Below are 25,818 nucleotides of genomic sequence, written 5' to 3' on the forward strand. Positions count from 1 at the left end.
ATAGTAAATAGTGGTTAAAAGTGAAATAAGTGGCAGTATTGGTTTTATAGTCACTTGTAAACTGAGCATTTCAACTCCTTTAAGCAGGCTGGGCGCAGTGGCTCACACCTATAATGACAGCACTTAGGAGGCCAAGGCAGGAGGATTCAGTTAGGCCCTGGGCAATACAGCAAGACCCCATCTCTACAAAAATAATTTGAAAATTTGCTGGGGGAGGCCGAGTCAGGTAGATCACTTGAGGCCAGGAGTTTGAAAAAAGCCTGGCCAACAGGCAAAACCCAGTCTCTACTAAAAGTACCAAAATTAGCTGGGCGTGGTGGCACAGACTTACAATCCCAGCTACTCAGGAGGCTGAGGCATGAGAATCACTTGACCTGGAAAGTGGAGGTGCAGTTGAGCCAAGATCACGCCACTGCACTCCAGCCTAGGCGAGAGAGCGAAACTCTGTCTTTAAAAAACAACAACAACAAAAACTTAATTGGGCATGGCAATTTGTACTACTCAGGAGGCTGGGGTGGGGGAATCACCTGAGCCTGGGAATTCGAGGTTGGAGTGAGCCAAGATCACGTCACTCTGCACTCCAGACTAGGCAACCAGACTAAGACCCTGTCTCGAAGAAAAAAAAAAAAGTCCTTTAAACAGATAGCTATCAGTTTTTTGTGTTCCGAAAACTTCTTCAAGTTGTTTTTAAAATAATTGAACATTTGAGCTTTTAGTGCTTACTAAAATGTTCTTTATAAGACTTGACTAGAATTGATAGGTAATATTCAGAAGTTAAGCAGGACGTTCCAGATTTGTTAGGGAGAATTATTAATCATATCCCCTCACCCCACCAAAAGAAAAACAGCAGTGAGGTGTGGCTTAATCACAAAGGACTCCATCTGCCTTTGTGCCTCAATTTAGAGGTTATATTTTAAACTGCTTATTTTCTCTCTGTGGCTTCTGAATATAATATGTATCCTGATTGGCAATCATGGACTTCAGTCTACCTCTGTAGAGTAACATCTCTTTGAAAAACACTCATGATGAACTTTATATGGGCCATAACTCATTTTCTGATAGCCGAATCACATTGTTTCTCCATGTCATTAAAATCTAAGCATCCATATGTGTATGATGTGGTAGCATACATATTTACTTTTATTGATATAAAAGTAACAAATCAGAAGAGATAATAATGTATTGGAAAGAAAACAGAGCTGTAAAGGAGGAGAGCTAGTTTCTTACACTGATTTGATAGGGAAGTAATTTTATGACCTTGGGCCATTTTTACAAAGAAATGAGATATCGAAGTTTTAGAACTTGACAGTCTTCTTTAAAACACCATATTTTACATGTTCTAAGACGATTACCTAGATTTTGGGGGGGAGAGATGTGGATTAGATTTGGAGACCATCTCACCAGATTTTGACATTTCAGGTTAGTACTCCAGTAGTTAAGCAAGGACCAGTGTCACAGTCAGCCACACAGCAGCCTGTAACTGCTGACAAGCAGCAAGGTCATGAACCTGTCTCTCCTCGAAGTCTTCAGCGCTCAAGGTAGGTCGATATTATATATTGAGACCACATTGTTTTGTTTAATGATAGTATACTGGTATATTGCATTGTTTGAATATATATCTGTAAAATATAACAACTTTAAACTCCGTGAATACTCTAAAGTAGGCTTATATGTTGTAAAATTTACAAAGACAAACCTGTATACAAGAGGTAGGTTATTGTCTCTAGTAGTAAAGCCCGGGTTATTTTGAAGAAAGTGGCTCTTTAAAATTTTACACAGTGGAATATGATGGGGTAAAGATTTGTGATACTTGTACCAGAAAGGCACATGATTTTACAATATTTGTTGGAATTACATTGCTTTGTAACCTCCTCATAGCAGTTTTGGTTTGAGTATATTGATGAAAGCCAAAGTCTCCTATCTAAAACTTGGGCCGATGTTTCCCGTGTATGTCAGGCTTTCCCAGTAGCTTAACGGTGACCCTATACAGATGACTTTTAGATAGTTCTGTACTGCTGTATTGTGTTAGCACTTTTCTCTGTTCATTAACAACACAACTTTAAATGACATTTGTTGAATGAATGGTTTTCATTTGATTGATTTTCCTATTTTTTATTTCATGCTATGAGGTAGCAAAATAATTGAACTGTTGTTTTTATTGTTGTTTTCTAAACAAGCATTTCAGAACTTATACCTCCAAATGAGAGTTGTTCCCTTCAAACTAATCACCTTGGGAAGCTGTCTACTTACTCCAGCAATGTTGCCATTGCTCAGAACATTTTTGGGAAATTCTTCTTTTAAATTGTTTTTAGAGGCTGCAGTATTATTTTAAATATCCTCAGTGATGAAAACTCTTCATCCTTTGGGAGATTTAGTTTTTGGAAATAACTGAAATTCATTCAGAGCCAAGTCTGGTGAAGCAGGTAGGAGATCAACTTGGGTGATTAAATTTTTTGGTTCTCGCCACCATATCCCCAACCCTGGCCCAAACCATTCAGTTTTAAAAGAAGATAAACAATCTCAGAGTGTTATTTTTTTGGTTTTGTTTTGCCACTATGCTTGCTCAGTGCTATCCAACAAAATGTTTGTATTTTGCTTCACATTATTTCACCCTCTGATTCAGCAGTTCTGACGTTGAACAAAGGCAATATATATTTTCCCCTTACCTAGATGTATATGAGACAGTCTTCAGATGTGCATTATATCTATAGCTGTTAAAATGTGACCATTTTTTAGTTATATTCTTATTAGTGTTTGTGGTACACAAAGTTAACAGGTTCTGCTCTCAGATTTGGAGAGTACAGTTTACATTAGACTCTGACAGTCGTGTTAAAAAGGATTTTTCCCCCTAAAGTGTTTTGAGGAATAATATACTTTGGATTGTTAATTCTCTTTATTTGATGTTAAAATAACAAATTTTTCTTAGGAATTTGGATATGTTTAAGTTAATAAAAGGTACTAACATGCAGTTTCTAGGATAAGGATACCCAGAAACTACTTTTAAACATATTACACATTCAATTCTGTTTTCTAGTAGCCAGAGAAGTCCATCACCTGGTCCCAATCATACTTCTAATAGTAGTAATGCATCAAATGCAACAGTTGTACCACAGAATTCTTCTGCCCGATCCACGTGTTCATTAACGCCTGCACTAGCAGCACACTTCAGTGAAAATCTCATAAAACACGTTCAAGGATGGCCTGCAGATCATGCAGAGAAGCAGGTATGTTAACGTACAACCTAGATTTTACCTTTGGGTGATTAGCAAAACAGAACTTAATCAACTTCTAGAAAATCTAATGTAGACCACTGAATTCAAGCAATACTTAAAATAACAAATCTCTAACTTTGTAGTCATTTAAAAAATATTTGACATATAAGGTAACTTTTTTGGTTTTACAAAATATTTTAACATAATTATAGCCCCTGTCGTCAGGTACTCAGCAGTTAGCTCAGTGCTTAGTGCCTTATATTTATTTTCTCTACTTCTTAAAACAGCTAAACAGTGTAGATAGAGTTTTCTTATTTTGCCATTGAAGTCCTTAAGACCAAATAGTCCATAAAACCTCGATCCCAAGGTCACCCCATTAACACAGTGATGTGGCTCAAAGCCAGTGTACTTTTTCCACTCAGCTGCTCTGATAGTTTCAGAATCCATTAGCACCGTTAATCTACTGGCCAAGTGCAGTGGCTCATACCTGTAATCCCAACACTTTGGGAGGCCGAGGCAAGTGGATCACTTGCGGCCAGCCAGGAGTTCAAGACCAGCTTGGCCAACATTGGTGAAACTCCATCTCTAACCATAAGTACAAAAATTAGCCAGGCGTGGTGGCATGCACCTGTAATTCCAGCTACTCGGGAGCCTGAGGCACCAGGATTACTTGACCCCAGGAGACAGAAGTTGCAGTGAGCTGAGATTGCGCCACTGCACTCCAGCCTGGGTGACAGAGTGAGACTCTGTCCCTCCGCCCCCAAAAAATGTTTTATTTTGCTTTGGGGTGAGACACCTTAGGACATTCCAGTTACTATCGATTTGCCTCTTTTTATCAGATAACTGACCATCTGGGGTGTTCAAAAGTTTACAGAGAATATGTCGTGTGTCTTACCATAGAGAGGAGTATAGTGAGGCTCTTGAATCAATACCTAATTCCTGAACTTGCAGAAATGACAGTCTCTTTGGCTGACCCAGCATCTTTTATTAACCACAAATTACGCGTCATTCTTTCTTAGTGCTGTATTAGCTTCAGATTGGAAATACTTTTTTCTCCAACTTGGAAGAGAAATACTAAAATAAGTACCTTCCACCCTTATAGACAGTTTCTTAAAAGAAATTAATTTTCCCCATTAGGTTCACCAGCATTTTTGTGTATTTAAGGGAGAAGGATTATTCTCTAATCTTAAATATAAAATTTTACTCAGAAATGTTATGTTTTATTTTGTGTATGTTAATGTTTATATTTTATGTTTTGTTCATTAATTACAGGCATCAAGATTACGTGAAGAAGCGCATAACATGGGAACTATTCACATGTCAGAAATTTGTACTGAATTAAAAAATTTAAGATCTTTAGTCCGAGTATGTGAAATTCAAGCAACTTTGCGAGAGCAAAGGTAAGTCTTTCACTGAAATACATTTTTATGTTGCTCAGGATTATGATTCTTAAATCGAACTAAAGAATGTAAATGACGTTTTATTTATGAAATATAAAGTTCTCTTTGATACATTGATTACATTCTATCTTTGCATTTTCATAAGTTATTAATATTCCTCGTGATGGATAAAGCCTGTCGATTTTCTCTTAACCCATGATGAATGCTTCATTAGACTTTTCTCATAACTCCATAAGCTGCAATAATATATTTAAAAAATGAAATATTGACCACAGCTAATTATAAATGTTCTCTCTTGCTGAGGGTGTTTCCAGTGAAATTTCTGATTATTTGTCCTTGCATCACCAATAGATCTCTTGAAAAGTATAGAAAGAATTTGTCTAGCAAGTTTAGTGTATCTGCTGTCTCAGTATTTTTCACCTGAACTCTTGTGTCGCATTTCTTGATCTAGTGTTTCACTCAAGTAGAATATCTACGTCACAATAATAATAGCATAGGTATTTTTTTTTTTAATGCCTATTACAGAATTGAGGACAGACTTGGCAGTGGCTTTATGTCCTGTCTGTGCATGCCACAGAGTTACAGGTAGAGTTAATCTTGTCAAGAAACCATAAATATTTAGTAAATACCAAATGGAGTTTATAGTACAACTTGAAAAAGTAAGTTTATTTACAGTTACTAAAATATCTAGAGGTACTCTTTGAGTAACAACTTGGGTTCTTGTACTCTCAGATTGCTCTGAAAGTAATTCTAACATAAACTTCATTTTGGCTTGTTACATCATTCTACTTTTAGGAATTCATTATTGCATCTTAGGAAACAGTATATACAGTCAAATATCAAGCCAGCCTGATTATGCCTAATTCATGTCTACAGGCAATAAATATTATAGTTCCCAGAAGAGAGGAATAAAAACAGGAAATATTTTTACATTCATGGGAATCTGGGTAACTGTGGGGTTTGTGTGTTTCAATTTTTGGTTTTTGGGTTCATTTTTATGTACCTACATCTACATTGAGAATTGCTCTTCTAAATGATTAATCTTTTACACCTGGTTAATTCTACTCTTTACTATATAGTGGGCCAGAAAACGTGCAGTGTAGGTTTATTTCATGTATAATAGCTACTGCTTTCTTTGTGATGATACGGTTTATAAAGTAATAAATTTTAAGTCTATATACCCAAAGGAATTATTAAGAAATTGTTAGAAAAGGCCGGGCGCGGTGGCTCACGCCTGTAACCCCAGCACTTTGGGGAGCTAAGGCGGGCGAATCACCTGAGGTCAGGAGTTCAAGACCAGCCTGGCCAACATGTTGAAATCCTGTCTCTACTAAAAATACAAAAACTAGCTGGGTGTGGTGGTGTGTGCCTGTAATCCCAGCTACTCGGGAGGCTGAGGCAGGGAGAATTGCTTGAACCCAGGAGGCGGAGGTTGCAGTGAGCCAAGATCGTGCCACTGCACTCCAGCCTGGGCGACAGAGCAAGACTCTGTCTCTAAATAAATAAATAAATAAATAAATAAATAAATAGATAGATAGATAGATAGAAAACTAAAACATCCGTTCACCATCCTGATACTTTAATAGATATTATGTATTAAATATTTACTTTGTCTTAACTATAAACTAATTTATAGTTAAATTATAAAAAAAAATTTTGCCTCAATTAGAAATCACTTATTTTAATTTAAAAAATTGTAATTATAAAAGTTTGGGTTTTCAGTAATATTTGTATATTGTAATTATAAAAGTTTGGGTTTTCAGTAATATTTGTATATATACACAGATTCTAATGTCTGCTTTTATTTTTCAGGATACTATTTTTGAGACAACAAATTAAGGAACTTGAAAAGCTAAAAAATCAGAATTCCTTCATGGTGTGAAGATGTGAATAATTGCACATGGTTTTGAGAACAGGAACTGTAAATCTGTTGCCCAATCTTAACATTTTTGAGCTGCATTTAAGTAGACTTTGGACCGTTAAGCTGGGCAAAGGAAATGACAAGGGGATGGGGTCTGTGAGAGTCAATTCAGGGGAAAGATACAAGATTGATTTGTAAAACCCTTGAAATGTAGATTTCTTGTAGATGTATCCTTCACGTTGTAAATATGTTTTGTAGAGTGAAGCCATGGGAAGCCATGTGTAACAGAGCTTAGACATCCAAAACTAATCAATGCTGAGGTGGCTAAATACCTAGCCTTTTACATGTAAACCTGTCTGCAAAATTAGCTTTTTTTAAAAAAAAAAATTGGGGGGGTTAATTTATCATTCAGAAATCTTGCATTTTCAAAAATTCAGTGCAAGCGCCAGGCGATCTGTGTCTAAGGATACGATTTTTGAACCATATGGGCAGTGTACAAAATATGAAACAACTGTTTCCACACTTGCACCTGATCAAGAGCAGTGCTTCTCCATTTGTTTTGCAGAGAAATGTTTTTCATTTCCCGTGTGTTCCATTTCCCTCTGAAATTCTGATTTTATCCATTTTTTTAAGGCTCTTTATCTCCTTTCTTAAGGCACTGTTGCTATGGCACTTTTCTATAACCTTTTCATTCCTGTGTACAGTAGCTTAAATTGCAGTGATTGAGCATAACCTACTTGTTTGTATAAATTATTGAAATCCATTTGCACCCCGTAAGAATGGACTTAAAAGTACTGCTGGACAGGCATGTGTGCTTAAAGTACATTGATTGCTCAAATATAAGGAAATGGCCCAATGAACATGGTTGTGGGAGGGGAAAGAGGAAACAGAGCTAGTCAGATGTGAATTGTATCTGTTGTAATAAACATGTTAAAACAAACAAAAATTGTTATTTTTCTTTTCCTTCGGTCAATGCACATTAGAATTTGAACTACCTGGGGATTCTTTATCCGAACTGTTCTTGTTGAATATTTATACTTTATTGAAATAATTCCTTAAGGGAGGTTTTGTTTAAAACGTATTAACAGGAAATTGTGTATAAGATATTTAATGAAATAAGAAATTCAACAAGAATGATTAAGTCACTTCCCAAGTGGTTGTCATTTGTTAAACCCTGGTTTACCTGTCTTGCTATTACATTTCATTTGGAAGGATGTTTGTGTTGTAGCTAACTGTTCAAGTCTGGTGCTGACTGCTGTTCTTAGCCATCACAAAACGCTAAATTTGTGTAATTGGAGCTTCCTGCTGTTAACTGAAAATAGCAGGAAAGCGCAGCTTTGTATATTGTTTCCTAAAGTATATTAAAATAAAAAAAGAAACTATTGCTACTATAAAATTACCTGACTTTTTTTTTCCTTTGCTAAAATATTAGTCACATGGCCTTAGCTTCACACTGCCAGTAATGTATCAAATCACAAGGGTTTCTGCATGAAAAAAAAAATACTTAATCACCCACAAAAAATCTTTTACCCTCAAAATCTTGCCATCTGATTTAGAAAGGTGTTTTTTCTTTTCTTTTCTTTTTTTAGTAGGTTTAGAGTTTTCTGGTGATTTTTTTGTTTTTTCTGTAGGGGCAGATAAGTGCTTCCAAAACTGCCAGCACCAAGGGCTTATTTTTTGTGTTAGGTATCAGTGTCAATGTTACTACATTCTCAGATGCTAACATAAATTTTGAAATTGTTCTTGTGCTTTAAGCATATATTTAAAGTATGGAAGTTAAATGTTGAGGCTTTTCAGTAACTCAAAAAGTTAACTGCAAGCGATAGTGTTGTTTTCTAAAATACAAAAATGTTCCAGTGTAATTAAAAGGAATTAAAATCTTACACTGGAAGCTGATATTTTCCTATAATTTAAGAGTACTTTGTAAGACAAATGTCATTAATTTATTGTCATGTTCATACCTCTGTGAGATTGTTAACATATGTTGAATTGAATTAGTGCATGTAAATGAAACCCCAAAGAGCTGTGTTAAGCTAGAAACCTTATTGTATCTTTTCTGGAAAGAAGTGAGCAGCTTGTTGTAATAGGCAAATGTTTCCTGATCAAATGGCAATGTGATTTAGGTAAATTTGAATTTGATTTGCTAATAGTCTACTGGTCTGTGTAGCTATGTTTTTTTTTTTTTTAAGTTTACATCCCTAAATGTATTAGTCACGTACATTTAGGAGAAAACGCCTAATTTGACATTTCTTAGTAGTGAATTATTATTATTATTGTTTTTTGAGACAGAGTTTCACTCTTGTTGCCCAGGCTGGAGTGCAATGGTGTGATCTCGGCTCACTGCAGCCTCCACCTCCTGGGTTCAAGTGATTCTGCTGTCTCAGCATTCCGAGTAGCTGGGATTACAGGCATGTACCACCACACCTGGCTAATACTGTATTTTTAGTAGAGGTGGGGTTTCTCCATGTTGGTCAGGCTGGTCTCGAACTCCCAACCTCAGGCGATCTGCCTGCCTTGGCCTCCCAAAGTGCTGGGATTACAGGCGTGAGCCACTGCGCCCGGCCAGTAGTGAATTTTTAAACACAGAAAACAAAATTTTGTGGAAATATTTTAAATGTTGCACGTTAATACAGACATGGTATCCAGCTCCTAACCTTAACAAGGGAATAGGAATAACTATTAAAAGAAGCATAATGTTCTGGACTGGAATATTCCTTATCTAGTTGGCCATGGATTTCAACATGTACCTTGGTTCAGATAATTAGAAATACTGAATAGCCTCTAGGGAGCTTCTTGAGTGGCTTTTTTTCCCTCCCATTTTGAAAGATTAGTAGTCTCTAGTCAAACTTCTAAAATGTCGTGGTATTGTAACAATATGTTTGATGAAAGAAGGTTAGAGACTCCCCTGAAGATCCAGCTTTCCTACGCTTTTTGTTTTTCTAACTTGTCTAACCTGATTTTAAAACGACTGTAATTCCAGACTGAAAACATGTTTGAGCCCTGTTTCAAGACATTATGCTTCTTTTAACAGCCCAAATGAGTAGTTTTATTTTCCTTCTAAATCTTACGTTTCACACTTGTAAAATCTTGGGAAGGAGGTTCTTGAAAGTTTGCCAGGAATTGTTACCCATTTCCAAAACAGTTTATTATGTTCAAAAACCACCGTGTCTTTGAGGGACTGTTTTAAAGGGGAGAGGGCAATGCGGGAAATAATTCACTCTGCGCACCGGAACTATTGTAGTTCAGGACTTCCAGCTACTGTATTTAGATGTTGGGTTTGAATATACAGATTTCTTTTCAATACCTGTAAATACAGCTATATTCTTGTATTTGTACGGGAGTGTACAAAATGACACTGAAAAGTAATAAATATGTTTTGACTATATTGTGCAGTTATTTCAGAACTGTTTTGAAAGTCTTAGAATGCATAATTTGTATTTGAGTAAGGAAATTTAAAATACAGATTACTGCTAAAATTTTAATCAGTCGGTGTGTTTCAGTAGTCAAACATTTTAGTGAAAATTGTGGCATAAAGTTGGGACTCTTTAGGTCCTGCTCTAATTTGCGGTACCCTGCTTTTCCTGATCATGACCTTTGATAGTGCCCTGATGTGCAGCCTGCCTGGATGATCTCATCTAGGCTCTTGGCTCTAAAAATCCCATTCGTGTGCTACTTTATACTTTACATCCAGATTATCTCCAGCCCTGATCTCTTTGAGTTCCCAAAAACAGTCCACTTAGATGCTTTCCTTAACACGGCATGTGCTTCAAAAAGAACTCATGGTTTGTGCTTAGATTATTGTCGACTTTCAGTTTTTTAGTGATTGACACTGTCATTGTTAAAGTTGCCCAAAACCCAAATCAAGTCATCCTTTATTTTTTTCTAACACTCCATATTTAATCCATCAAGACCCACAAGCTGTCTTTGAAAATGTTTCCTTAATGTTTACCTCTCTAGTCCAATCCACGATCATTGAAGCAACTCCCTGCCACAACCTCCTAACCTTTCTGCTTCTACTCAGATCTTCCAAGGTTCTCTCCACCCCACCTTCACACATACACAATCTGTTCTCCAGCCAACAGAGTGAAATGTAGACACCAGGCCGTTCTGTACGTAATCCTGCAATTATTCACACTCAGAACAAAACCCAGAGCTCATACCATGGCTTGCACGTTCAAGCCCCTGATTATTGCCACGTTTTCATCACTGCAGTCTCTTGCGGGTTTGCATTTCTTCTGCCTAGAAAGCTCGTGATAGAAATTGGTACAGCTTGCTGCCTCTTTATCAGTCTCCTTAAAGAGGCCTTTCCTGGGCCAGGTACAGTGGGTTACCCTTGTAATCCTAGCACTTGGGAGGTCAAGGTGGAAGGATTGCTTGAGCTCGAGTTCGAGACAGCCTTAGTGACACTTTTTTGGGGGGTTTCTTTGCCTGCCTTGATGGCTCGGACCATCTAAAAGCACCCTCCATCACTCTTCACTGACGTTTTCTTCAAAACAACACCAGATGTGTTGAGTGAATTGTGAATGTTTATAAAGGGCTTTGAACAGAATCTGAACCTGTGAAGATGTAAAAGGGTTAATGAATTTTTTTTCGTTTTGATTTTGGTCCCCTCACCTTGAGAGATGGAAAAGGAACAGCAAGTAGCATTTTTTAAAAAAAATGATTACAATTGGTCACCAAAACCTAACTGCAAACCTGTCCTAAATTGTTAGCATTAATGAAACATAGTCTCTAAGCAAGGGTAACCAACTGAACCAGTAATCATAGCCTCTTAGGAACATTTAGGGGTAAAGCCAATGAGAAATGAGATGATGCTTCTGATGTGACAATCTTGGGGAGATGGACTGGTAGGAAGTGACCCTGCTTCTAAGGCCAGGATTGGGTGAGGCATGGGGATTGGGGATTGTCCTGGTTTCACTAGGTAGGACTGAAACTGGTTCAGAAGATGCCTTGACATCCAGCTAGCCCCTTTTGGCTTTTAGAACAGGAACCAGGCACTCATCACATTCTAAGCTGTGTCACTAATAGAACATCTGTACTACCCATATCCATCTTAAAAGGCTAGGATGTAAGAATTGCCTGCCTTTGCAATGGATGGGAAGATTAAGATTGAACAGATACTTCATGCCACTGTTTTCCCCATAAATGAGCTTCCTTTTTTAAGGTGCCTTCTGTTAATTGCCCGATTTGGTCAGCGTATGTAAGTGTGCTAGTATGAACTGTTTCTTACACTTTTAAGTAGTTCAAGGGCTTTATTTTGGGACAACAGAATGTATGGACAGTGATTTTTGTCATTTTTAGGTCTTATGTATCCCCATCACCTAGAAGAATCAACACATGTTGGAGAATCAACAGATGTTTGTCAATAAGTCTTTTAAAGTTCATGTTTTGCCCCACATTTTGATGCCTTAACATTGTATTACCTTTATAAACTGTTAAAGTGATAAACTGAAAATACTACCATGGTTGGTGAGGGCTCACTTTTAAAATGTCAGAGTAGTTTCAGGCTCCACTTGTCTGTATCTGTTTCACAAGCACGAGAGTTCCAAAGATACTATCTAAAATACAGTGGTATGAAAAATGCTCAATACCATTAATCAGGGAAATGGAAATCAAAACCACGAGATATCAACTCCACTTTTGACTATTACCAGATGAAAAATAACATGCTGGCAAGGATTGGAGAAAAGGGAACTCAATCACTGTTGGTGGGAATATGATGCTAGTACAGCCATTATGGAGAGCAGTATGGAGTTTCCTTAAGAAACTACAAATAGGGCCAGGCACAGTGGTGCATGCCTGTAATCTCAGCTACTCCGGAGGCTAAGGCAAGAGAATCACTTGAACCCGGGAGGTGAAGATTGCAGTGGGCTAAGATCACGCCACTGCACTCCAGCCTGGACGAAACAGTAAGTTTGTCTTAAACAAACAAATAAAAAACACTACAAATAGAATGACCATATGATCCAGCAATTCCATTAGCAGCATTTCCTATACCTAAAGAAAAGCATATGTCAAAGAGATATCTGCAACCCCATGTTTATTGCAGCAAGCACTATTCACAATAGCCAAGATAGGGAATCGAGTGTCTATCAGTGGATGGATAAAAGTGTGGTACGTATACACAATGGAATACTATTTGGCCATTAAGAAAATGAAAGGCTGTCATTCCCTGGAGGACATTATGTTAAGTGAAATAAGCCAGGAACAGATACTTCTCATATGCAGAACCTAAACAAGTTGACATCATAGAAATAGAAAGTGGTTACTAGAGGCTGGGAAGGGAAGAGGGAATAGGGAGAAATTGATTAATTGGTTAAAGGATATAAAATTACAGCTAGATGGGAGAAATAAAAGTATTCTATAGCACTGTAGGCTGTCTAGTTAAACTAATGAGATATGTGTGTATATATATATATTTATTTATTTTTATTTTTATTTTTTTTTGAGATGGAATCTCATTCTGTTGCCCAGGCTGGAGTACAGCCTGGGCTCACTGCAACCTCTGCTTCCCAGGTTCAAGCTCACTGCAACCATCTCAACTCATTGCACCTGCACCTCCCAGGTTCAAGCAATTCTCCTGCCTCAGCCTCCTGAGTAGCCAGGATTACAGGTACCCGCCATTATGCCCAGCTAAATTTTTGTGATTTGTAGAGATGGAGTTTCACCGTGTTGGTCAGGCTGGTCTTGAACTCCTGACCTCAGGTGATCTACCCGCCTTGGCCTACCAAAGTGCTGGGATTACAGGTGTGAGCCACCGCGCCCAGCCGAGGGTCCTCTTTTAAATGTGCAAAAAACTATTTCCAGTTTGAACACAGTGTGAATTGCCTTCAAGAAATCTCACAGGTATGAGGTCATAATGGTGGAGCCCTGCAGGCAGCCCTGGGACAAAAAGATGCAGATCTGGGGAAAGAGAGGCTTCATTACAAAATCCTTTTCACTGCTTTCTTTAGTGGGGTTTCCATTATGTGAACGAATTGCAAATTTTTTTCAACATTTACTTGGGTTAAATGCATGTCTCCCAGAAGAATTTGTCAGATGACTGGAGCGATTAACTTCAGAAATGGTGGCACTTTCTGGTTCCCACAATCCTGGTGAGATCTTTTCATTCTACTTCTTCCACACACGCCCATTCCCCCTCTGCCCTAACCCCTCAAGACAAGATATCAACTAGCACTTTGGGAACTTTAATCGAGTCTCTTCACCTATTGTTATTTTCCATGTGGGCTTTGCTAGGAGCTAGCATTTCCTGCTTCAGTGTAAAAACACAAAAGTGTTAGAAAAGCTGCTGGTAGAGAATGAAGGTGAGAACCTAGGAAGAGAAATGTGTCTGTGTCCAGCACTAGAGGAAGGAACTGAGCTGTTCCAATGTAGTTGAACCAGGAAAGAGGAAAACTGTGCCTGGGGACAAGGTCAGCACAAACTGCAGAGCAAATGCCAAGCCTTTGCATTGATGCCTTGGCAGTCATTCATCATGGGGACCCCCTTGTCTGCATCCTCTCTGCTTCCAAAGAATCACTGATGGTGGTCCTAATAGGAGGTTCTTGCTGCAAATCACTCTGGTGCATTGCATTTAATGCCGTGTAAAGTTTACCATGTTTTGTTTGGTTGGGGCCACTGAGCTGCTCAGGCAGGGGAAGACTGCATATCTCCAAGAAGGTTTAATGCTACCATTGAGGTTCTTGGCTGGAATCCATCCCACATCATTCAGCTTGCTTGTTAGCACCATGCAGCGCCTAGGAGTCCCACTCATATGGAAGGGCACTCATGTCAGCTTTCCTAAGTGTGGATGTTTGACATTCCAGCTGTCTTTCCTCTGTCCTCACTCAACAGTGATGCTGTGACTTCTTATTTTGAAAAATATCAAATGTATAAAAAGTTGAAAGAACTTACACAGTGAGCACCTACTCGTATATTCCTCATTGAGATTCAGTGATTAACGTGGTCCTATTTCTCTACCTCTTTCTCTGTCTCTGTATGCTCTCTTGTTTGAACCATTTGAAAGCCAATTGCAGACATGGTGGGACGTATCCCTGCACACTTTAGTGTGACTCTCCTAAGAATAAGGCTGTTTATCCTACATAACTATAATAGGCTGGGCATGGTGGCTCACACCTGTAATCACAGCATTTTGGGAGGCCAAAGCAGGCAGATCACTTGAGGTCAGGGGTTCAAGACCAGACTGGGCAACATGGGAAAACCCCGTCTCTACTGAAAATACAAAAATTAGCCAGGCGTGGCGGTGCATGCCTGTAGTCCCCGCCACTCGCGAGACTGAGGCACAAGAATCGCTTGAACCTGGGAGGTGGAGGTTGCAGTGAGCCGAGATCGCCCCATTGCATTCCAGCCTGAGTGACAGAGCAAGACAGTCTCAAAAAAAAAAAAAAATTAGTGTCATCACAAAAGCAAACACAATTTGATGGAATTTGGGGATAGGAATAATTAGAGAAATAGCCCTATGGAGGTCAAAGCAGAGTAGGTTTCACGTTCTATTGTGCAAGCAGGATTTTCCACTTACTCCTTACAAGCATACTTAAATGTTTTACAATAAGCATGTTCTTTTGGAGTCAGAACGAAAAAAAATACAAAACCCTTTAAAGCAGCGGTCAGGACCGCTGGGTCTCAGCCATGTCTGTGGTGGTCACTGGGCTTGTCATGGGCCTTCAACACCAGGTGGCGGTGTTGGGCTACATTCAGCAAGCCAGTACTAACCCTTGAGAAGCCTCCCGGGGAAACTAGGGATGGGGCAAGAGAAGGGTGGTTGCACTTTCAAAAGTAAATGTCAGAACTTCAAGTAAACCCCTAAAGACATAGGAAGTGGGAAATGACAGAGAACTTATCTTAATGAACATACCTCTTTTGGGGGAAGATGTTCTGTACATTGTCTCAGGAGGTGATCTACTGAACTCAAACCCTCATTCTGTCCCCTCCTAGTTGACTTGCCACAGACAAGCAACTTGACCCAGAGAATGCTGCGTTTTGTTTTATCCTATGTAGGATGACTGGCAGGGATATGGGTGACGAAAGCCCTGAGCACAGGGCCTGACACCGTGCGAGTGCATACAACGTGCTGGCTACTTAACTACGATGACTCACTTCTCTCCACAACTGAGCCACTGCTGGCTTTGTCCTCTCGAAAACCTCTTCTGCCTCTGCTCTAGTCACCTTGCTTGCAGAGCTACCTGGGTAGGGGTGGGCAGTGGCTTCTTTTGCAGAGTCAGGGAGGTGGACAGCACCCACGTGTTGAGAGCACGACTGCATCACAGGCTGCAAGCACAGGAGAGTTCTCCATTGGCCTCCAGAGTCCATCCTGTAGCGTAAGTGTACTTACACGTGATGGACAAAGAATCTTGATTTTGGGTTCAGAATATATTGGCACAAAGCCACCCTAGAATGGAAACATTCAGGCCCTCAGCCGGCTTTGCCAAACTCCCTCCGGAGCATGCACAGTAGCTGCTTTGCTTCATAGGACAGCATCAGCCTTCTCCTGAGAAGCAGGTTGGAGAGGACTCGGGGTCACTGGGTGGCTCATCTCAGCCGGTAAGCTGACCCAGAGCCTTCCCTGACAGCTCTTGCCACTGCCCACCTCCACCCTACGTTGCACTGATTTCTTCTACCTGCTGCCGGTGTGTGCCCTCCCTTGTCACAGCTCCTCTCGCCCCTTTCTCCTGGGAATGCTCGCCTCTTCCTCTAGGTATCTGTACCCAGCATTGTTCAAGGGCTGCGCAAACGCCCCTTCTTAGTGCAGATCCACTCTGCTATCTCCAGCTGTTTCCTCTGCCTGGAATGATCCCCCCAAGAGTCTCACATGATTGGTTTCTTCACACCTCCACCTCCTAGGTCTCGGCTGCAGTGCCCCTCCCCGGGGGGCCTTCCCTTCCTAGTCTCACTATCCTGTCACTCTGGGTATTTTCTTCTCTTTTCTTTTTTTTTTGATGGAGTTTTGCTCTGTCATCCAGGCTGGAGTGCAGTGGCACAATCTCGGCTCACTGCAACCTCCAACTCCCGGGTTCAAGCAATTCTGCCTCAGCCTCCCAAGTAGCTGGGACTACAGGCTCCCGCCACCATGCCCAGCTAATTTTTGTATTTTTAGTAGAGACGGGATTTCACCATGTTGTGCAGGCTGGTCTCCAACTCCCGACCTCAGGTTTGGCCTTGGCCTCCCAAAGTGCTGGGATTACAGACATGAGCCACCGCCGTACCTGGCCCACTCTGTATTTTCTTCATGGCATGTGGCCCTCTCTAAGCTCACACTAATTTATCTGTGAGCATGAGGAAAGGTCATTTTATTTTTTACGTATTTATGATTTCTTTCCTGCTACTCGAGTAATAAATAAACTCCCCAAGGGCAGGGACATAGTCTTGTTCATTGACTGCTCGGTCCCCAACACCTAGAGTAGGGCCTGGCACATGAGACATGCGCCATAGGCCAGACACGGTGGCTCACACCTGTCATCCCAGCACTTTGGGAGGCCGAGGTGGGAGGATTACTTGAGGCCAGGAGTTCAAGACCCTGTCTCTACCAAAATCAAAAATTATCTGGGCACAGTGGTACCCACCTGTAGTCCCAGTTCCTTGGGAGGCTGAGGCAGGGGGATTGCTTGAGCCCTGGAGTCCAAGGCTGCAGTGAGTCATGACTGTGCCACTGCAGTCCAGCCTTGGTGACAGAGCAAGAGCCGATCTCTAAAAAAAAGTGCTTGGTAAAAATTACTGAATGAATAAACACCCCGGCCCCCAAACTGGAAGCAGTCGTACACTCTGGCAAACTCGCTCTCGCTCTTTGTCTGAACCTCTCTCATCCTGTGGAAGCTGATAGCTCTGAGGCTCTTCTGTCCAGACAAGCTGGAAGTGAGATGCAAAACGGCAGCCCCAGCACACTCAGCTTTGTGTCCTTGAGAATGCTTGCCTTGTGTATCATTCCTTGGCTGGTTTTGGCTGTCTTTTGGCCTCAGGTTTATCATTTGGTGTTTATAAGAGTTTCTGAGCTGGGGAGGATCCTCAAGGCTACCATTCTGGTGACCCTATGCACATGCCACTCATATCTGCATTTATCCATGAGCAGTGGCAGCAGTCTAGACCGTGCCTAGGACATAGGAAGGGAATAAAGGAGCAAACTGTTTAGCAACATGGAAGCTGAAGGAATCATCTGCCTACCCTATTCTAACCACTCTGAAAAACCCAAAGCCTTGTGGCTGGAAGGATCTGCTTCCCATTCACTGTCATGGTGTAAACCGACTTGGCTTCTGTACCTCCATGCCATGGACTGGCTTAGAGGAGAAGGACATAGAGCTGCTGCGGGTGGAACAGGGTTAGCAGTGCAGGTGAGCAACAGCCCAAAGTGCACAGCGACTCTTTTTGTTTGTTTGTTTTGAGACAGGGTCTTGCTCTGTCGCCCAGGCTGGAGTGCAGTGAGATAGTCATAGCTCACTGTAGCCTTGAACTCTTGGGCTCAAGTGGTTCTCCCACCTAAACCTCCCGAGTAGCTGGGACTACAGTTATGTGCCATCATGCCCAGCTAATTTCTTAATTTTTTATAGAGACGGGATCTCACTCTATTGCCCAGGCTGGTCTGGAACTCCTGGCCTCCCTCAAGCAGTGCTCCCACCTTGGACTCCTAAGTACATGGGATTAGAGGTGTAAGCCACCATGCCCAGCTAACAGTGATCGATCTGTACAGGAAGATGGCAGCCAGAGGCTGACAGCAAGTGAGAGGGCAAAAGCCTGTACAGACTAGGAAAGGGCTTAGGTCATGGGTGAGGAGACAACTATAGTTCAACAACTATGGACACAATAGGCACCTAGTAGAGGGGCACAAACGTTCACATGGAACTCAGCTCACATGGAACTCACAGCATGGATTTGTGCAAAACTCTATTCTCAACAGAGCCTGGGTTGGAAGGCAGAGAAACTAAGAAAGGTGAGTGCCCTGAGAGGCTTGGGGACAAGCTGGAACTCAGCTGGCACAGGAGGACCTGGGCTTGCTCTACACGTTGAGTTTATAGTACAGGGCAAGGTGGAATTAATCTCCAAAGTGAGCACCAAGTTGTCAGCCAAGACAATCAGTGAAAAGAAATGCAGTGGCCAGGAGTTCAAGACCAGCCTGGGCAGCATAGCAAGACCCCATCTCTACAAAAAAAATTAAAAAATTAGCGGGGCAAGGTGGTGCACCTATAGTCCCAGCTACTCTGGAGGCTGAGGTGGGAGGATTTCTTGAGCCCAGGAATGAGGTTGAGGTTACAGTGACAGTGAGCCATAATTATGCCACTGCATTCCAGCCTGGGTGACCAAGCAAGACCCTGCCTCTCTCTCTCTAAAAAAACAAGAAAGAAAAAAAAAGAAAAAAAAAAGACATTCAGGTGAACCTGAGTTCAAATGTCAACCCTGCTCATTTCTAGCTGTGAGACTGCACAAATCGGCTCTCAGAGTGCATATGATTTCCTCTTGCCTCACCAGGGGATTGGGTGACCTTCTCCAGCTTTTTTTTTTTTTTGAGACAGGGTTTTGCTTTGTCACCCAGGCTGGAGTGCAGTGGCATGATCTGTGCTCACTGCAACCTCCCAGGCTAAAGCGACCCTCCTATCTCAGCCTCCTGAGTAGCTGGGATGACAGCTACTGTCATTTTTGTATTTTTAGTAAAGACAGGTTTCATCGTGTTGCCCAGGCTGGTATTGAACTCCCGAGCTCAAGCGATCCATCCACCTCAACCCCTCAAAGTGCTGTGATTACAGGCATGAGCCACAGTGCCCAGCTGTGTAATCTTCTCTGAATGGTGGCTGTAAAAACTAAATGAGATCATGTAGGTAATGCCCCAGCCCAGTCTGGCCCATAGAAAGTGCTCAAGAAATTATATTTATTATAGCTATGATACTTGGATGAAAAGCAGGCATTAGTAAGATAGTAAAGTTTATATTTCTAAGGAGTTAGCAAAAATTAAAACAGAAAAACACGCATAAAGAGACTGATGATGTTCATATGGGCCTGCTTAACTCTGAGCTTTACTATTTTACTCAGATCACGTAGAGGAATAAAAAGAAGCAGAATTCAGCCGGGAGAAGCCAAGTCTACTGAATGACACATCATTCTTCTCTTTGCCAGACAGATGCCAGTTAGTGGGTTGAGCACTCACCAGTGAGTAAATGCTCCTTTATCTCCGCAGAACTGCAAGCAATATTAATGACTGCTTTGTAACCAACGCCCGGGAGCTTTTTTTTTTTTGAACCTTAAGAGGAGGAAACTTGAAAAATCCTCCTGAGAGAAAAGGTAATATAAATTGATTCCACACTTAACACCTGAGAGTGTTTAATTTGAACCAGGAATGTATGCATGTGTGTATTTGTGTGTGTATACGTATGTGTGTGTGTGTTTGGCTCCCTAATGCATCTTCATTTGTTGCTTTCTACAATTAGAAATCATGAAGAGGGGCTGGGAGCAGTGGCTCATGCCTGTAATCCCAGCATTTTGGGAGGCCGAGGCGGGTAGATCACCTGAGGTCAGGAGTTCGAGACCAGCCTGACCAGCATGGAGAAACCCCATCTTTACTAAAATTACAAAATTAACCGGGCGTGGTGGTGGGTGCCTGTAATCCCGGGTACTCGGGAGTCTGAGGCAGGAGAATCGCTTGACCCCAGGAGGCGGAGGTTGCAGTGAGGTGAGATGGCGCCATTGCACTCCAACCTGGGCAACAAAAGCGAAATCCGAAACTTCGTCTCAAAAAAAATAAAAAATACAAATAAAGAGAAGTCATGAAGAGAATTAACATCATTAACTAGTCACTTGTTTTTGCATCAATGACTGTGTGTTAGGCCGTTCCTACATTGCTGTAAAGAAAAACCTGATACTGGGTAACTTATCAAGAAAAGAGGTTTCACTGGCTCACGGTTCTGCAGGCTGTATAGGAAGCGTGATGCCGACATCTTCTCGACTTCTGGGAAGGCCTCACGAATCTTATAACCATGGCGGAAGGTGAAGCGGGGGGGCAGGCATGTCACACGGAAAAGCAGGAGCAAATGAGATTGACAGTGGAGGCAGGGGGAGGGCCCACACACTTTTAAATGACCAGATCTCACATGAACTCAGAGCGAGAGCTCACTTGTCACCAAGGGGATAGCCCAAGCCATTCATGAGGAATCCACCTCCATGATCGAAACACCTCCCACCACGCCCCACCTCCAACGTTGGGAATTACATTTCAGCATGAGATTTGGGCCACGACAAATATCAAAACTATATCATACTGCTTCACGCACTACATTTCTCTTACCTTTCAGCTTTCCATTCCAGGTCAGTTAATTTATGTAGCCAGGGCTACGAGACATGACTCACATAGAAGTAGTTATCAAGCAAGCTGGTGGTGCCCAGTCAATGGTAATGAGCCTCGGAAATGCTCAACCACCTTGTAATGGCAATTACAAACATGTTTCTTGGGCTAAAAAGGCAGATAAAAAGGTTCAATCATTTATCAAATACCCACCATATAATAATCTCTATAACCAAAAAAAGCCACAACCCCGTGGTGTTGTCATTCATCTGCCCAAGCAGTCATTGGGTGGTTGGGAGGTTAAGTCCAGATTTTACCGCCTATGTGTTCTCTGATACGGAGCCACATCGGAGAGGCTGCATTCAGGGAGTTCTCCTGTTTTCTTCCATCTCTGGGATGAGTTTAATTTCAGGCGTGCAATTATCTCTGAAATTCAGATGTGCCTATGAATTAGGAGGAAGGAAGATTTTCACAAGAGACTCTAGGACTCACAGGCAGGAGCACAAGCATGGTGGCTTCAATGCCCAAGTGACAAGGTGTCATGCCTATTCGTAAAGAGAGATGGTCTTTTTGCTCATTCATTCAACAATTTTTTTTTTTGAGACAAAGTCTCATTCTGTTGCCCAGGCTGGAGTTCAATGGTGCCATCTTGGTTCACTACAGTTCAAGATCAAGCGATTCTCTTGCCTCAGCCTCTTGAGTAGCTGGAATCACAGGCACGCGCCACCATGCCTGGCTAATTTTTGTATTTTTAGTAGAGATGGACTTTTACCATGTTGTCCAGGCTGGTCTCGAACTCCTGACCTCAAGTGATCCACCCGCTTTGACTTCCCAAAGTGCTGGGATTACAGGTATGAGCCACTGCACTCAACCCATTCATTCAACAAATATTAATGGAGCAACTACTTATGTGCCAGAAACTGTCCTAGGTACTTAGGATACATCAGTGAACAACAACAGTAACAAACCTCTGCCGTCATGAAACCCACAAGCTTCCACGGGTGGGGGGGGGATTAGACAATAAATGGTAAATATAATAGATAAGTAAATTATGTGGTCATTTAGGAGGTGGGAAGTGATATGGAGTGGGACAGATAAGAAAATCCAGACATGCATGTTGCCAGAAGAACCAACCGCCGTTTTAAATGGAGTGGTCAGAATAGACTTGGTTGAGAGGTGACACTAATGCCAAGAGTTGATTTGACCATTGCTAAGGGAGTGTCACTAAGACGAAACTGCTTGGCACAGTGGCTCGTGCCTGTAATTCCAGCACTTTGGGAGGCCGAGGTGGGAGGATTACCTGAACCCAGGAGTTCAAGACCAGCCTGGGCAACACAGCAAGGCCCCATCTCTACAAAAAATTTTAAGAAAAAAAAATCAGCTAGGCATGCCTGTAGTCCTAGCTACTGAGGATGCTGAAATGGGAGGATTGCTTGAGCCCAGGAGTTCGAGGATGCAGTGAGCTCAGATTGCACCACTGCTCTCCGGTGTGAGTGACAGAGGGAGATGCTGTCTCTAAAAATAAATATATAAATACATACATACATACATAAGAAGAAGAGACTGCTGGCACAAAGGTCCCCAGGTTAGAGCAGGACTACTAGTGTGTGGAGGAATGGAGTGACCAGTGTGGAGACAAGGAGGAGAGAAGGAGAGAAACGTAACAGGGCACACATGGTGCAGATGGTACAGGGCCTGGAGGCCTGGTAAGAACGTTGGCTTTCACCCTACGCGAGATGTGTCCATTGGAGGGTTTTGGTCATGGCATTAACGTGATCTAACTTACATTTCCAAGGGCTATGTCTTGAGAACGGATTGAATGGGGGGTGGTGGTGAGGAGAGAGGCAGGGATACCCTTCAGGAGGCTACCGCCATAACCGAGGTACACCTGCTGGTAGCTTGGACCAGGGCAAGGCAGCAACATGGTGACAAGAGGCAGGGTCCTGGGAGATTTTAAAGGCAGTTCAATAGAACTGCCTGATGAATGGGATGTATGGTTTCAGAGAAAGAGAGGAGTTGAGGATGACTCCAAGGTTTTTAGAAGAATAAAGTTGGCAGTGAGTGAGATGGGTGGTTACCCAGTTCTGCACAGGGTACCTTATAGCTTTGGTGCATTGGAGGGTGTGGATGGCACAGGTTGCTCTTGGCACCTTGCAGCACCATGGGCTATGGGGGGCAGCACAGCATCCATGAAGGGCCCAATGATCCAATGGAGGGACCCTATTTCCACCTCTAGTCTTGGTATCCCTCAAGTCATTGGGAGGAGCAGTGATGTTAGTCTTTCAGAGAAGCTCCTTTAGAAAATGACTGAGTGTGGCCAGGTGCGGTGGCTCATGCCTGTAATCCCAGCACTTTAGGAGGCTAAGGAGGGTGGATCACTTGATGTCAGGAGTTTGAGACCAGCCTGGCCAACATGGTGAAACCCGGTCTTTAGTAAAAATACAAAATCAGCCAGGCATGTTGGCAGGCGCCTGTAATCCTAGCTACACAGGAGGCTGAGGCAGGAGACTTGCCTGAACCTGGGAGGTAGAGGTTGCAGTGAGCCAAGATCGTGCCACTGCACTCCAGCCTGGGCAACAGAGCAAGACTCTATCTCAAAAAAAAAAAAAAAAAAAGGAAAGAAAAAAAGAAAGTGACTGAGTGAGGTTTCAGAGAGCAGGGTCCAGCCTCAGACTGGAGATAACAGCGCCCAGGAAGCTGCAGGAGTGACCTCCCAAGCGGCCCTGTCTGTGCCTGCAGGCCTGCAAGGACTCAGGTTTCTCTATCCAGGCATGCTACTGGGCTATTCCACTCAGGGGGTTTCTGCAACATCTGCCAAACACGCAAAACCAGGCTTGTGAAATAAGAAAGTAAGAACATCCAGCAGTGTGAAGAAGAAGAGGCGAGAAGACCCCCGGACCGACCAAAGCCCGCGCGCGCTGCATCCCGCGTCCAGCACCTACGTACCGCCGCCGTCGCCACCACGCCCAAGAGAAGGGCTGAAGGGGATGCTAAAGAAGATAAAGTCAAGGTGAAGGACGAACCACAGAGAAGATCCGCGAGGTTGTCTGCTAAACCTGCTCCTCCAAAGCCAGAGCCCAAGCCTAAAATGGCCCCTGCCAAGAAGGGAGAGAAGGTACCCAACGGGAAAAAGGGAAAAGCTGATGCTGGCAAGGAGGGGAATAACCCTGCAGAAAACGGAGATGCCAAACAGACCAGGCACAGAAAGCTGAAGGTGCTGGAGATGCCAAGTGACGTGTGTGCATTTTTGATAACTGTGTACTCCTGGTGACTGTACAGTTTGAAATACTATTTTTTATCAAGTTTTATAAAAATGTAGAATTTTGTTTTACTTTTTTTTTTTTTTTTTAAAGCTATATTGTTAGCACACAGAACACTTCGTTGTTGTTTTTGAGGGAAGGGGCATATGTCACTAATAGAATGTCTCAAAGCTGGATTGATGTGGGGAAAACACCTTTCCCTTCTAGTTTTGAGAGACTTGCTCTTGGTTCCCAGGAGGAGGGACTCCCTGACTTTGACACACATGGCCATCTTGGCACAAAAGCCTTGTGCTATGGAAAAACAAATTTGTTTTTATGTCCTCTTCTCCCTTTCCATCTTTCAGCATAGACTTAACTCCCTTAAGCCCAGATATCTGTTGGGAACTGACCCCTAGTCATTGGTTACCAGTGTGTCCGGCAATCTGGAGTTCCCAGTGATGCCACTGAGATGGCACCTGTCAAAACAGCAGTGGTTCCATTTCTAGATTGTGGATCTTCAGATAAATTCTGCCATTTTCATTTCACTTCCTGAAAGTCAGGGTCGGCTTGTGAAAAGTTGTTAAACAACATGCTAAATATGAAATGTCAACCCTCACTCTAAACTTTCCCTGTTCGGAGCATCAGATGAAGACTTCATTGGGTTTTACAGTGGCTTTCTGATTTTTGGTAGTCCATTGAAGAAGGGAGTTTGAAAGTTGTTGTATACTGTTAACGATTGTCTGCCCATGTCCTGCCTGAAATACCATGATTGTTTATGGAAAGTATCTTTAATAAAGCTGGATACAGTTTGGCTTGGAAAAAAAAGAAAAAAAAAAAAAAAAGAAAGAACCCACCTTTGTTTTCTGAGCTCTTTTTCAGCCCTCCCTGTTAGACCCTACAGTCACCCATAAATCCAGTGAAGCTGACTGCTCTTATTTCTCAGGAATTCCTGAGTAGGGCAGAGCAGGTGGAACTGTGCTTCTGTAGGTGCTGACCGCAGGCCTCCATCTCAGCTTAAAAGCCAATGAGCACCTTGGGGAGGGCGACCCTACAGCCTGGTTTGCTTGGCAATGTTCTACTTATGTTTGTTGAACTGGCACCTCAAGTAACCCTAAATATCCCTCTCAAAAGTGTTTCTATGCTGGGTGAGGTGGCTCACGCCTATCATCCCAGCACTTTGGGAGGCTGAGGCGGGCAGATCACCCGAGGTCAGGAGTTCAAGACCAGCCTGACATGGTGAAACCCTGTCTCTACTAAAAATACAAAACTTAGCCAGAATGGTGGCACATACCTGTAAGCCGAGGTCATGCCACTATACTCCAGCCTGGGTGACAGAGCAAGACTGTCTCAAGAAAAAAAAAAAAAAAAGAGTCTCTGTTTGAATGATAAATTACATGGCCACTGTAAGGTTACTAGTACCATATGTTACTCGCTGGGGTCCCAGGGTCCTGGCCAGACACATGCGTCCTTGCCCATCCGGCTGCTAGCCTGAGCTGATCGCCTGGTCCACACCAGCGAGGATTTCATTGATTGGAAGAAGATCTGAATTAAGCTGTGACTTGTCTTTGCTTCCAGAGGAATTAGTTTATTTATAAGATTAAACTAATCTGCACCTTCTGCTCCAAGGACTTAACTTAGAGTCAAACTAGCTGATTGTTATTTAGGTTGAACCAAGCCAACCTGTTCAGAAGGGCTGGGGAGAAGACGCAGGGGAACTCAGGGAATATAGCCTCTGCCAGAAGCATTGTGGACAAAACAGAGCTTTCTGTCTTAGGGGGAAAATGCAAAACCAAAATTGGACTTTTGGTAACTGTTCAGTCATTTCATGTAGAAGGATCACAACTATTTT

At 42.2% G+C, this 25,818-nt stretch overlaps 1 protein-coding gene across 10 annotated transcripts in view; it reads left to right on the forward strand.

Moving 5' to 3' along the window:
- Nucleotides 1-9,858, forward strand: part of WAC (WW domain containing adaptor with coiled-coil) — a 91,258-nt gene extending 81,400 nt beyond the window's left edge. For 8 of the 10 annotated variants that reach the window (XM_008002659.3, XM_073018830.1, XM_008002653.3 and 5 more), the window contains 4 exons: nucleotides 1,420-1,538; nucleotides 3,035-3,224; nucleotides 4,485-4,612; nucleotides 6,425-9,858. In XM_008002659.3, coding sequence (XP_008000850.1) covers nucleotides 1,420-1,538; nucleotides 3,035-3,224; nucleotides 4,485-4,612; nucleotides 6,425-6,494 — 507 coding nt within the window. In that variant the 3' untranslated portion in view covers nucleotides 6,495-9,858. The remainder of the gene's footprint in view (nucleotides 1-1,419; nucleotides 1,539-3,034; nucleotides 3,225-4,484; nucleotides 4,613-6,424) is intronic. The other 2 variants (XM_073018828.1, XM_073018827.1) reach the window with 1 other exon arrangement.
- The last annotated feature ends 15,960 nt before the right edge of the window (nucleotides 9,859-25,818 follow it).

This window comes from Chlorocebus sabaeus, chromosome 9, assembly GCF_047675955.1.
Source record: "Chlorocebus sabaeus isolate Y175 chromosome 9, mChlSab1.0.hap1, whole genome shotgun sequence".
NCBI lineage: Eukaryota > Metazoa > Chordata > Mammalia > Primates > Cercopithecidae > Chlorocebus > Chlorocebus sabaeus.